The sequence below is a fragment of the Colius striatus genome, chromosome 9 (genome assembly GCF_028858725.1).
Source record: "Colius striatus isolate bColStr4 chromosome 9, bColStr4.1.hap1, whole genome shotgun sequence".
In the NCBI taxonomy this organism is placed as follows: Eukaryota; Metazoa; Chordata; class Aves; order Coliiformes; family Coliidae; genus Colius; species Colius striatus.
The window spans coordinates 481326-495817 of NC_084767.1; the positions used below are offsets into that span (position 1 = coordinate 481326).

The 14492-nt window shown below is 44.0% G+C and overlaps 1 protein-coding gene across 4 annotated transcripts in view; it reads left to right on the forward strand.

Moving 5' to 3' along the window:
• The window catches only part of GRIA1 (glutamate ionotropic receptor AMPA type subunit 1), a 123983-nt gene that overhangs the window by 49393 nt on the left and 60098 nt on the right, over positions 1–14492 (forward strand). For 3 of the 4 annotated variants that reach the window (XM_010200324.2, XM_010200331.2, XM_062003107.1), the window contains exons 3-4: positions 10603–10842; positions 12173–12357. In XM_010200324.2, the coding sequence (XP_010198626.1) occupies positions 10603–10842; positions 12173–12357 (425 nt within the window). The remainder of the gene's footprint in view (positions 1–10602; positions 10843–12172; positions 12358–14492) is intronic. The other variant, XM_010200339.2, reaches the window with a different exon arrangement.

The window sequence follows — 14492 nt, forward strand, 5'->3', positions numbered from 1 at the left end:
CAGCACTCTCAGATGTCAAAGGATCTTGTCATTCTCCACCTAACTCAGCCCCTTGCTGAGCTGTGAAATGGGGTTTCAAAACTGTTTCTCCTTTCACAGACCTTAGGTTTATACACTGTGCAACCAGAAAGGTCATGGTCGAGAGGCTTAACCCTTGCATGCTGACTCTAGGTTGCTGGATTTGTACCTTTGCTGCTCTTCTTTTCAGAAGTCTCTAATGGCTCCAGTGATCACAGAGAAGATGGCACTTTTGGGGCAGTGATGGCACACGTAGGTTTTGGAGCATCTGCCTTGCTACCTCAGCAGATACCTGTTGTGTAGCCTTGAAAATTTATAGAAAACGTGAACGTTTATAAATAACATGTCAGACAGCTGGTGGGTTTCAGCACTGCTTCCCACTTCAGGCTCTCAAGGACAAGATGCTCTGTTCTGTATGTGAGAAGTTTTGTTTGAAGAATGCTTTGTCCTGGATAAGGGCAAGCTCTTTGTTCTTTGCCCAGACCAGTAATTCCTATGGAGAGGTGAGCTTGGTGCTGCTTTCCCCACACAATATACCCTGTACTTTTCATCTGCTGCCTTTTGTTTTTAAACGAGCAAGGAGTCAAATCCTGTCAGAAAGGCCAATAGCTTACCACAAGAGGGAAGCATCCTCTGTGCCCTTTGACAGCCTGCATCAGCCTGCCTCCCTCCTAGACTGGGGGATATTTTAGGGTAGAGCACACACAAGACATCATCACTACCGAAAAGATCTGTCAGGTTAGGGAAAATTCTCCTGACTCCCCGTTTAGGTCCCTCCTCATCCTTTGTTCTACTTTCTGTGGTGAACCAGCTGTATTGTTTCTCTCCTCTGCTGGGAAGGCAATTCTCTGCTCCGAGGAGGTTATTCAGTTGCTTGCTTTATTGCTATTTAACGTGTATACATTACAGTACCTCACAGAGACCTTGTAGCATTGTGCCAGGCATCCTACAAACACATGCAGAGTGACAGCTGCATCTATAGTGAGTATTCATGTGTGGGGGATAACAGGATAAGCTAGTTCTGAGCCCATTAGAATTAATAATAATGCACACACATCCTGCGTAGGTGTCTGAGATGTGGCATATCCCTGTGCTGCTTTGAAGGCAACACACCCCTGGAGTTTAAAAAGGGGTTCGTTATGAGGTTTTTCTTGTCAACTTTAAAAAGTCACTACCAGGAAAGAGAGTCGGTATTTAAGGAAATATAAAGGTCTCTTTTCATATGCATGCAAAGCAGGGTTTAAAAGCTGGGCACATCAGGACTGTGCCTAGTTTGACTTGACAGAATAACACCTCCTTTGCCTGGCAGCAACTGACTCTGTAGGCTGAAAAGCACTGGGACTCTGGCACCAGAGACCAAGAAACCCAGTGCTTGCACCTGACTATAAATATATACCCAGAAAGTGTTTGGGACCATAGAAGGATCATTGCAGAGGGCGTGCATGCATGTATGTGTTTTGTCAGGTTCTTTGGCTGCTTTGAATAGAAAAAGGTGGAGTGTTAATAAATGAAGCTGTTAATTTCCAGTCTGTTATCAAGAAAGCCTTAAAATTCGTTGTGTTAGTTCAGTGGCAGGCAAGGATAAGCTTTTATGCACTGTAGCACAAAACAATTAAAAGCTGGAAACTAAGAGGCAGGCATGGGAAAAAAAAAAAGAGAGGAAGTAAGGAGAAGGGATTATATGTGTTCACTTGGGATTGCATGGGGAAAAGCAGGCTCGGGGCATGAGACCACATCATTGCTAACATGAAAGCATGGGTAGGTAGTTGACCAGATGCTGCAATCCAAACTGCTGCATGTGACTTGTCACTCTCAAACAGATACGTGCTTATGTCAGGTACAGTGAAAGCTCATGCCAGTGAAAGATCAAGATCTGGGAAGGAAAACATTTAAAGCTACTGTGAGAACTGTTGGAAGCAGAAAGAGCAGCTTAGTATACAGATCAGACCTCAGCACTTCCAAGTGTTGGCTGAGATCCCAAATCAGGCACAGAAAATACTATGTGTAGACCCAGGACTGGAGGAGGTCTGCAGGGCCACCCAGTCTCCTGCTGCCACTGATTACCAGATGAGACCTTCCTCCTACTCAGACTTGCTCTCCAACTACCGCTGTTCTGACTGTCTTACTGATAAAGGTAACTGTCATATCTCTGCGTGGAAATAACCATGTTGGAAGTTAGTCTGTTCTTCAGTTGCCTGCCAAATCATAAAATTTGGTCCTGATGCTGTAATTTACAATATGAAATTCAGCGGCTCAAAAGACACTAATCCTATAGATTAAAAATAGCCAAAGACTCGTAAGGTGTGATGGAAAACGAAAAGGTATTGAGCTGGTGGGGCAGGGAGAGAGGCTGATACAGAGCTGTAGCTAAAAACAATCTTGATTTGCTTCCTTCATTACAAACCTGGAAGAAGGAGTATATGTATCATAACTGAACTCCAGGCCTAAAGCAGGCTTGAGGGGAAGGCTAATAGAGACATTATTATGAGCAGAAAATAAGCCTAAAAAATCCAGAAACAACGCAGCTGAGGATTTACCAAAATACCCTTTCTCAACTGGAGGCCACAGCACATCTCAGAAACACCACAAGGAACACATCGGAGACTGAGACACCAGCTTGGCTTCTAAAGTGACACATCTGCAAAAGCCAAGGAAAATTTGGGAATGTCTATGCACATGTTTTATGAAGCAGGGGGGCATGAGACTAAAAATGTAACTATTGAGATGAAGATGAGGAGAGGGGTTGTTGAGGTAGATGTTACACCTTCCTTCCCCAGTGAAACTAACATTAATGCTGGACTAACTTTTCCACACAAAGTCCATACTCTGGTTTTTACATTGCAACCTGCAACCAGTTTCCAGACAGTCACTTAGAAAATCCTCATCAGAACCTGAGGCTTCCACTGAAGACAGTCACAGGCTTTAATGTCTATGAACAGACATAATGTGTTAGAGAAAGAAAAGAAGCTATTGAAGACAAAATGCATTTCATCTGCAGTGAGCTCTTCATTATATGACACATTTGCTTTCTACTACTGCTTATCTTCTCCCCTCCCACTCCCCACTCCCCTCTTTTTACTCTGTTTTAATAATTCGTCTCTTACAGCCCAGAATTAAATGTTGTGCTGAACTTGGAGCAGTGTGCTATGTACCATATTAACATTCTGTGGCTTTGGTGCTTTGTTCTTTTCCTCCGTTGTTGTTCATGCTTCCCAGCAGAAAGCTACACTGTGATACTTAGTTTTCCCAGCAAAGCACTACCTGCAGATGGACCAAACAATACAAAAGGCCATCTAATAAAGCAGCAAAAGCAAAATTGGTTCAACCCTCACCTCCTTTTATAATAGCACTGTCACTTTTTTCATTTGTAGTAATCTTACTTTAATATTTACGACTCTGCTTCAGACATAGAGAGTTCAGTGAGGAGAAATGCTTTGGTTTCTGTTTCATTGTTGGAAGCTAGGTGACAGAAGGGATAGTTGTTCTTCCAGAGCCTACGGGACCCATAGGAGCATCCATCTGCAGCTGGGAGCCCAGTGAGGTGTCAGCTTCTTCTCCTAGAGGAGCTGCAGGGAAGTTCAAGGTCAGGGTTGAGGGCAGGAGATGGTAGATGGCTTTGTAGAATTTCCACTGTTCCAAGGAAACCCAGCACATACAGCATCTTCTATGATTTATGATTCTGCTTGATTCCTTCTGGACACAACATAAAGCTGGACTCCCCAGAAGACTTGCTGACAGCGTAAGACAGTCCTGGCACATGTATCAACGTCAAACTGCCCAAATGCCAGGCAAGGCTCAAGAGCCACAGGTGGTTCATCATGGGAGAAGGAGTTAGCTGTTTTTTGAAGGATACTCAGAAAATATAGCTATCAGCTGACATCTTACTTAAGGGAACATCCAAGTCTGCAATCCCAGAAGTCTCAGGTCTCAGCAGATACATGGCCATGTTTCCTTTGGATTCTTGCCTAAGAGCCATTAAAAGATTCTCAGGATCTCAATGTGTTTCATGATTTGCATCTAATTCCTATTAAAAGTGCCACCATTGCTCAGAAACAGTTTGAATATTGACTAGAAACCCTTCAAAATACATAATTCTTGGGTTTATGTGTTTCAACAAAATGTTAGCAATCCCAAAGTAACAATATGTTTAAAAAATGAGCAAAGCAAGCAAGGAAAGTCTTGTCAAACATCTTGGTTTTCCTTCTTTCCTGTTTTCAAAGAGCTCAGTGACCCCATTATGCCCTTTGATATTTGGATTTTCTCTTACATTTTGTAGTCACACTGCATAAGAGTTACATTCAAAGACTCTAGTAGGAAAATAAAAGAAGTTTCAAGAAGTACACAGGTAGAAGAGCTAAGATTTTGAACTAGTCCCTTTTACAGAGAGGTTAAAGTCAATATCCCATGGCCATAGGTTCCACCACTGTAATTATAATTCAGAAGTGCACTTAAACAACTGAGAGTCTGTGTTGTTAATTTTTGTTGACAAAAGTGCTGTGCTATTTCTGTTTCCTTAAACTCAGCAGCATGTGAGAAAGAAGCATCTCAAGTTCAATTTGATCTCAAGGGAAACTTTTTATTTGTCAGCCAGGCAAACTAAGACTTATTTGTCAAGCAGGCGACTTAACAAAAAAAATGAAGCTATTGGCATAAACAGTTATGAGCAGCTCTTCAGTCATAGATTATTGTTTAAATATGAGGGAAGGAAAGCACATCTTAATGTAAAAACACTACTTTCCAGCTTCCAAGACAGTTAGAGCAGCGGTGCAGGAAAGCAACGGGAGGGAGCACACTTCTGTCTTTTTATATTTCAGAGATAAACATGCAGGTACTGTGATATCACATCAGCCTGATTTGCAATTGATCAAATATATGGGACATATCTGCTGCCAGCTAAATACATGCGTGGAGTGATGGGGGAGTGTAGAATCTGTTTGGCTTTCCCCTGCTAGAAAAATCTGTGGGAACATGCTGTCGTTGGGATGTGCTGAAGAGATGCGCTCTGGCACCTGCGCCACACTGGAGAACTGTGAGGACAAACATTTGGGAGGAAAGCTGAGCTGATCCTAATTGAAGCAAACACCAGCTCTCTTTCACTGAAATTCCCTCGGCTGCACCAACCTGATGTCAGGTTCTCCATCACTGTGTGAGGGTAGCCCTCAGGCAGGGCATACTAGAAATAAACCATGGGTGCACATCTGCCGTCCTCTTTCCCACATGTGCACACAGACACTCCAAGTGAGCAAAGGAAAGCAAGTGGCAACCCCTCCTTGACACCACTGCTGTCAATGAGTATATTTTGCTGCAAGTGAGGGTTTTGTTTGTGTGTTCCAGGAGGTCTGGGCAGATGATGAGGTGCCATACTGAAATTGGGGCTAAAGGTATTGCAAGGCCAGTCTTTAATAGCTTATAGAGGACAGTGAACTGAGCTATTTTATTACACTCATCTTGCAATCTTTAAAAGGCATTAATTAATATTGTTTTTTAATTAAGTGCTGGGTGTGCTGGATTGGGGGATTTCAAAGATTTCTTCTTGTCTGGAGTCTACATTTCCAAATAGCACTTTTTTTTCCCTGCCTGCTTGGGCTATGAAAGAATAGTTTGATCAAAATCCTCACAACGTGTACAGCTCAGCATTGTAGGAATGGCTTTCTCAAAGAGGATGTAGTGTTCTTCCTCCTAGTCACATCTCACATGCAACATCCTCTCCAGAGCCTGGAAAGCCTCTGAGACCTGGCAGGGACTATTTGTGTTTTTTGTCTCTTTCTGCAACAAAGAACATAAGTCATTTGTAGGGGACACCTGGGGATATTTCGTTTAATCAGGTTTTTTACTGCTTTTGTGGCTTTGGGTATTAGCACTTTCTCTGCTACTTCTGTTCTGTGACTGAGGCATGCAGCAGTTGAGTCTCCTGAGAGTCAACTAAACCATATTATTGGCTCCCTCCAGGGGTAGCTGGGTGAAACTTAATGGTCCATGAGATACAAAAAGTCAGTAGAAATGATCTAATGTCCCTGTCTAATCTTAAGCTCAGTGAAATGCTGAAAATTCAGCTTCTAAAGGAAATGGCAGATGAGCAGTTGCCAGGAACTCCTACCAGGCTTCTTCTCCAGCTATGTCCATGGGGAGCAGTTCCCTTTTTGCAGTCTTTTTTACGGATTTTAAGTGGAATTGCACCATTTTCAGTACTGGAGACCAAATCCTCATTCCCCTCCTTCTGTGCAGCCCATTTGCCCTTCCTCCTCCCTCAAATGTCAAGACTGCTCCAGTCCCAATATGTCATGACCATTCCTGAGAGAAATTGTTCATTTCCCTTCTGCTTTTTCCAAAATCCAGATACACCTGACATCTGCCTTTCACACGGATCAGATCAAACCTCTAATTCCAAAATATCTCTGGCCTTCTTAAATGCAGAAATCAGTCTTGTGCATCTACTCTCTCTGTGTCTAGTTGAGAGCTTTAGCCAAACAAAGTCTACCAGGAATTTTTATGGACTTAGAACATCTTTTTTTGTTTTCTCTTCTTGTAGAGAAAATATGCAATTTAAAGTTGTGGGCATGTATTTTTCTTTCCTTGGAAGCATTTGCAAAGGTGGCCAGAGCTGCCTTTCTTTAGCTGCCAAGCAGGTGTCCAATCCTGCATATGCTTTCAAATAAAATCAGTGTTTCTTCTCTTAAATGCATTATCTTAAATATTTCCATATGAAAACTGGAGATAAATTGCAGGACTAGAAATCCTAGAGTCTGTGCCTTTCAAGCATGAGTAATACATGCATACTTTTTCCTCATCTGAATTCAAGGACACACCAGCTCTGCAATGGCTACCTTTCCACAGAGGGAGAAGGGAGGCTTCCTTCTCCTTGCTCTGCCACATCAGGCACTTTTTAACTAGGTTACAAAGCTATCTCAATTTTTACTTTTTTACAAGTGTTTTTAGAACAGTTTGAGGAGCTCTCACCTTACCTGGCTGCAACAGGCACTGCAGAGTTGTGACCAAAGAGCAGATGGCTGTCTCTTACTTGTCTTTCCAGAGTACCAAGGTGACAATCAAGTTAGTGCCTCTGTTTTCATCTAATTTCGCTTGTGGAATGGTACTAGGGAGCCTCAGTGGGAGATTCTATGCCTGGAGAAAGAGGGATATGATATGTCCGTGGTGCCTGGTGCAGCACACCAAAGGAATGTCAAAGAATCCCAGCCAGAACTCCCAACTTGACCTGATACGTGACTGATCAGGGTGAATACAGACGCCATAGTTATCAGTCCTTGTGAACTATATTTTCTGAGGACTTGTTTAGAGGAAAACTATTTTTAATTTAATTACAAATTCATTGTAGGATAATAGCATAGCTACAGCCCAGAATAGATCTCTCTGTCCTTCTTTGCCTTTGTGCAGCCCAGAGGCCAAGAATAGCACCTGAAAATTGTCACAAATGTCTGCATTTGCATCCAAGTAAACACTCTTCACTCATGCTCACATCCTTGGACAAGCAAATGTTTATGTTGCTTTACCCAGATTCCTGCCCACAGGAATAAGCTTCAGAGGCTGAGCTGTCCAAATTCAGCTGCTACAGCTAATTATCAGATTGACTGCAACTCTCTTCAGTAGGAAAAGCCAGGCTGTGGCCATTTAGCTAACAGGTACTTGGCAGGAGGCTTGCAAAGTGAAGAGCTCCAGAGGAGCTCAGTGTCTTGGACCTTCCATTCCAGTTTGATCTTTATACCTTTTATATTTCTTAATCTTTTTAGAAGAGCATCAGTCAAAGGCTAGGGACTGCTGAGGAAATGACAGGCTTCCTCCCCCCCTAGAAAAACAGAGCTTAAAGTACTTGTTTGCTCTAAAGTTTTGCAGTTCCTAATAGTATGTTATTGGGAAGTTGTAGAGCAAACAAATAACAACACAACTGTTAATAAATTTGCTTATTACAACAAATAAAAGGAATATAAAGAAATTCCAGTGATCTCTTAGTGCATTAAATAAATGGCAGGTAACTTCTTTTTAGTTTCACTGGATAAATTCATTTGGAACATTTGTAATTTAAAATAATCCTGAGATTGAAACAATTTTGCAGTCACTGCATGTATGTTATGTCAAGTTCAGTCCCAGAAGGGTGGCTGCAGCTCTCACTCTTTTCATTTTTCCAGATTAATTGACACAACAACTCCTTTCTTGTTCTTTGGGTGATAACCCTCAGCAAGTCTTTTTTTTCTTCTTTTCCCAAACGATCTGCCTTGTCCATGGTCCCTCTTAGTCTGAAAGTACAAAGCGAGCTAGGGTTCATTCCAAACTTACTAATGATAAAGACTGTTCGTTCTCCCAGTTGTCTCTGGTGCAATCTGTTTCAAACGCTGGGATTGATGAGTATCTCAGAACAGTGTGGGAGGGCTGCCTGAGCGTGACTGAGCCAGAGAGTTGAAAAAAAAGAGAAGAAATCTAAAAAATAATGAATTTGTTTCAAATAGAAAATAAAATTCAAGGAAGCCAAGGCTTGCCTAAAACAAAACGAGGCAGTTAAGTTTCTTGTCTGGGTTATTAATTGTGCTGGACTGTTCTGCTGCCCTGAGAATGTCACTTTAATCATTTGGTGAGTCTGAAGCCTGGGTCTGCAGCGATCACGTTCTGATCTCTTACATTTGGTATATCGCACTGTTCATTAGACCCACTGGTCCAGTCACATGGAAAAGATTTCAGACTATTTCTATCCATATCTGCTACTTTTCTTCCTGAATGTGTCAGTCTCATGATGAGGGCAGCGACTCCAGCTGATACAGACACAATTGCTGATTGCAAAGAGAGACGCTGACTTCAAAATAGAAGAGGGGTTTATTTCTGTCACGGTTCAGGCTTCATGAGAAGTCTCTGCCCTGCAGAAATATAAATTCCCTGGAGGGAGAAGGGTACTGGGGTATGTGAGATCATGTACCCTGAGCAATGTAAAGAGAATGAGTAACCTTGAGGACGAACTCCTGGGGTGCCCAAAACCTGGACTCAACTCCAGGAGGAAGGAAAAGTTATCACCAGAGTCATGAGATTCAGTTCTCAACTCTCAACACTCTGTGCCATTTCAAAAATATGTCTGCTTCATTTTGGTGGTGAGATGGGAGCTGAGACTTGCTTTGCACAGTAAGAAGCCAGATTTCTTACTCTTCCCTCTGAATATTTGATGCTGGGAAAAGTGAGAACAAGGTAATCTTGTCTAGGATGGCTGTAAGCCAGTCGAGTGTGACTTCTGGTCCCCACTGGAGGGACAGAGACTGGATGGAGCCCAACCCAGCTAAAGATACAGTAACTTTAGGAGCCTGTCTCCAGCCACACATGCAGATGGTTTGGTACTGGCAGCTACCAGTGGAAACCAGGTCAAGGGATTCCCAAGCAGTGCAGAGCACTTGCCAGGGGACCCCATAATGTCACATCCAACTTCTCACCCTGCACTCTATTGGGAGCACGGCTTGTGAGTGATGTGTGAAGTGTTGAGTCGGTATAAATGTCACAGCCAAAGGTCTTCAGAGTCAGAGTGACAACAGGAGGAGACACTAGTGCCAGTTCTGACACAGGGAAAATGCTGTCACTGCCACCACCTCCAGTCTGGAGATTTATTGATTGTAACTTGGGATGTGCCATAAACAGGGATGATATTAAATGAGCCTGACTGCCTCAGGGGCTAAGCTTTACAATCCAAAGTGTGAACTCTCTCTGCCTCACTGAGATCCTGAGGTATTTTTCCAGTAGCTCCCACAATCTCATTAAGTGCTCTCCTGAGAACATCTCCAACCGGTGAGAGCACAGACACAAACATCTGTGAGAGAAACCAGACAGCAGTCCTCATGGAGACCTTCCAGGCCACCACCACTGCCTCACCTGGCCCACAACCTTCCCCACCATGGCTCTCTGAGGACACTAGAAATTGCCACTCAGGTTTCCCCAAATACCAATGCACCCCTCATGTCAGAGGCTCTGATTTCAGCGCCAGCAGCTCATGCACCAGGACAAACCTCTCTGTAGCTGTACCATGACTGCAGTGAACCTAAGTGAACCTTTGCAGAAGATACCCTTTCAGTGTGATCTCAGATTCTGAGGTCAAATGGATGGTTTTGTCCTGGAGTCATTGGCCACAAAGGGCAGTGGTGTGGTGTAAATGCTTTACTTCTGCTGCTTGAATGCATCTGAGTCTGCAATAGCAAACTGTAATTGCAGCCTTTCTCCCTGGTAATATAACAGCGGTAATATAACAGCTCCAGATGCCATCTCAAGGTGGCAGGGCTTGGTCAGCCACCGTGGTTTTTTGCTGAGGGTTTCGCTTATTCAGATAACACATTTTATCCCAGCAGCAACAAAATCTTCAGCGCCTCTTCCGTGTCACTTCTGCCTATCAAAGGTAAAGCAGGTTTGTGAAGATCAAAGACAGAGCACTCCATGGCCACAAGCGCTGTTCTCCACGGGTTGTGTTCACCAACCCACAGGCCTTGGGGAAAATTATCTAGTCCAGAGATCCCACATCATATCTCAGGGAAAAGGTTCAGTTTTGTAATGTCCCTGAGAAACTTCCATGTCCTTCTACCCTGACAACCTTTCTCTCTGCTGCTCCAGTCTGCTCGCAGTTCTCCAAGGGTGTCTACGCCATCTTTGGATTTTATGAAAGGAGGACGGTCAACATGCTCACGTCTTTCTGCGGGGCTCTCCACGTCTGCTTCATAACACCAAGCTTCCCAGTCGAAACCTCCAACCAGTTTGTTCTGCAGCTTCGCCCAGAGCTCCAGGATGCCCTCATCAGTGTCATTGAGCACTACAGCTGGCAGAAGTTTGTGTACATTTATGATGCAGATCGGGGTAAGTCACAAGTACACCTGAGTGGTCTAGATGGAACCTGTGCCTCAAGAAGTCCTTTTACAGTGGGTTGCTTGAGGCTGAGAGAGTAACTAAAGGAAGGATCACCTTACCTCTTCCCTGTTCTCTATTCCTTTTCTGAACATCCATTACCAATGAAGGTGGGCTTTGATCTAGTTGAAGCATTGGCCTGACATACTATACCTGTGTTCGTAGGGTCACGTCTGAATCCCATCAAACCAAGGGAAATATTGAATAAGTGATTTGAGTTTCAAATAGGGGAATCGTTTATGTTGGGTAGGTCCCATATGAGTTTGTTTAACTCAAGGATATCAAGTTCTATGTGTATAAATAGGAACCCACAGCTGCTCAGGTGTCGCCCGAGGCCATATTCAGTTGTGATACACGTGTGTGTTTCTGGCAAGTAGCTTGGCAAGTTCTAAGTTCCCTGTGTTGGTGCAGGTTAGTTGTCTATTGATTAAAGCCTTTACTGGGTTCTTGGAACATATTCTCTGTGATTCACTTTCCCAAGCTCTCAGATACCTTTAAATCTCCAAGCTTGAAGGCTGAGAGCAAAATGGACTTGTGGAGGACAGCACAGAGGTAAGGGTGACTCACAGCTCTGTCCTAGAAGCTATCATTAGCCTTTGCAGGGACAGGATGACCTTAAGAGACAAGGAGAAGGTATAAAAGCATCTCATCCTGCTTTCTGTTGTCACGAGGCATGGACATGCTGAATATCTCAAAAGGACTGCAGTAGGTAGGGCTATCTAGCAGGACTTCAGAGCAGTGCTGACTATACGTATCTCTGGAAAGCTGTGCATGTGCTTTAGGGAAGGTCCTTTTAAAAATAATGACATTTTCTGATGAGACACCAAGAGAGACAAAGACACGGAATATGATTGTGTATTGTGATTGCTGAGGGTGTCCCTAACCCTAGGAGCATACAGCCCAAACAGATCAAAAATGAGAAGGGAACTGTGGCTCAGAGATAGCAAGTGATTGGGGTAGGGACAGAGCAGAAGACAGGGATCAGAGCTCTTATCTGAATCCCACAGCAGGGCCAAATCAACGAGACTGATCTGCCGATTGCAAAGGAAAATTAGGCCTGGAGTCATCTTATTTCCCTGTGCTGGGACAGAAAAATCAGTAGTCATTAATTCTAGCCCAGCTGTGTTTGGGTAAGATGCTAGACTGTTAGCTGCTCTCTGCAGTTCTGCTGCGTTCTTGTGACTCTGTCTCTAGCCTGGATCAAGGCAGCTGTCGGAAGGATGGAAAGATGCCACTGCACAACTGAAATCTGCTGTCCTCTTCCCCTTTTCTTCCTGTGTAGGGTTGTCAGTCCTACAGAAAGTGCTGGACACCGCAGCCGAGAAGAACTGGCAGGTGACAGCTGTCAACATCCTGACAACAACAGAAGAGGGCTACCGTGTGCTGTTCCAGGAGCTGGAGAAGAAGAAGGAAAGGCTGGTGGTGGTGGACTGTGAAACTGAGCGACTGAACATCATCCTTAGCAAGGTTGTATTGGTGCAAGGGAGGGGTCTTGTATGCAGTACAGAAAGGGTTGTTTCTCCTGGAGAAGTTCTCCTCCCCATTTCTTGTCTGACCCATGTCTCGTTGCACCTCTCATTGGATGTGGTATGTGTGCATTGCAGCAGGCTGTGGAGCTTGCACATTTTTCTCCATTGTGTTATAGTGGAAAACTCCAAAGCCACATAAATATTTGGAGCTGTCATATATTCAGGTTGAGTGAGATCTGCTGCTCCATGTTCCTTGCTTCTTTGACTCTTCTGCTGGGCCCTTTACATCCCCTTACTCCTCAACAAATTTTCTTTGTGCTAATTATTTCAAGTAGCATGCACAAGACCTGACACTGAGTTTCACACACCTCTGTGAGTTAGAGTGGAGGTGTGAATTGGCACTTCTAGACTCCTGGTCCTTCAGCCTTCACATGCTGCACCAAATTCTCACAACTGGTGCCAAGAGGACAGAGATAGGAAAGCTTTGTGGTACATCTGTAGTGTCCCCAGGAGCACTGTCTCCAGATCAGGCTAGAGCTCACCATCCTCCTAGGCTGCAGCAGGACTGGATGTTTCCAGCTCCCCTCATGCCTTGCAGTGGGAGAAACTTGTTCATTCACTGGCTGTTTAGTCAGCTCATGGCCACAAGACAAATAAGATATGCAATAAACTCAACATCTAGGTTGTGTGCCCTGCCTTACTCATCCATCCTCAATCTAGATAAGTTGCCCAGTAGTGCAGACCCAGATTTTCCCCATCTCCTTTCCTCCACATTTTCCATGAAGCTTTTTCTGAGTCCTGAACGCAGACTTCTGGAGACAGGAGATCACTGCAAGCTCAGGACAGGTCTCAGTCCACACTTGTGACTCCACTTCAACTCCAGCCACATTACCTTTCGCTCTCACACCTACAACCAAGGCCTTACCCACTGCTGGGACTCCCAGCCCATGCAGCTTAGAAAGGGCCCCTCAGTGCCCTGCAGCCAGTGCACTGTGACTCCCACCATCATACTTTTCATAACCAGCTCACTCTTACCTCATGCTTCACGCGTCTCCTTGTCTAAGCTACCTGTCACCTCCCGTCTCACACTTCAGCTGCTGGCTGTCTGGGACCAGGACTGCCATTTCACCAGCTGCACGGCTCAGCAATGAGCACAATTCGTCTCTGCGTGCTACTTATCTACAACAATGAAGCAAGTTGTAGATTTTAACCTCAAAATAAAGGTCATATGCATGGAGAAGAGATCAGATTATTCTGGAGGGTAAAGTCTTCTCTCTGACCATGGAGTAGCTGATGGTGAATAAACTTTTTGACAGGACCCAGGCAGCGAATTTGCCTTTTCTGCAGGCTTTCCTATAGGGTAAATCAGATTTCTAAGGTTAATGACGTTAGTTTTTTTAAGCCTGGTTTGTCTAACAGAAAGTTAAGTCCAGTGATCAACTGTTATCTGGTTATCCTAATATGAACAGGAAAAGGCATCTTTCTTTCAGATTGCTTCACACACAGGAGCAAGACTTAAATAGACACAAGCAAAGCTTGTAGAAGAACACTGATTGCAAGATCACTAAAAATCCATATCTTGTGGTAAATGGTTTTGAAATGCTGTAAAAAGCATCTACACTCAGCAAAAAAAGGGACAACATTGTATCTTCCTACATTAAAGACAGAGCAATTCCAAGAGACGTCTGTTCCTAGGAGGTAACACTCCTGTTGGGAATAGGGCTGTGAATAACTTTTACAGACCTGTGCAGCCCATTTTCATCCTTGTTTCCCTTCTTTTTCTGAGTATGCAGGGATTTCTGAGAGCAAAGGTAGTTATCCCAGTGTAAGCAGGGAATGCCAGGTCTTTCACAACGTGCAGATGACCAGAGGGGGTTAAAGATAGTACTCAGCTCATTATCACTTGAAATTCAGCTGGGACTTAAACTCAGTCTGACGTCAGATCTCTCAGATCAGCACATCAGTAACCTCTGTGTGGATGCCACTGCTCTGTTTGCCCTGTCTCTTTGAATGTCTGGGGTGTTCAAAGAGCTGCCTCAGCCTCTCAGGGCCATTTTAACATGTTTATCTTCTCTGACAAGCCTGTCTCTGTCTTTTGGTGGCTGTGGGTTTGTGCTTCCTGGGATGGTTGTT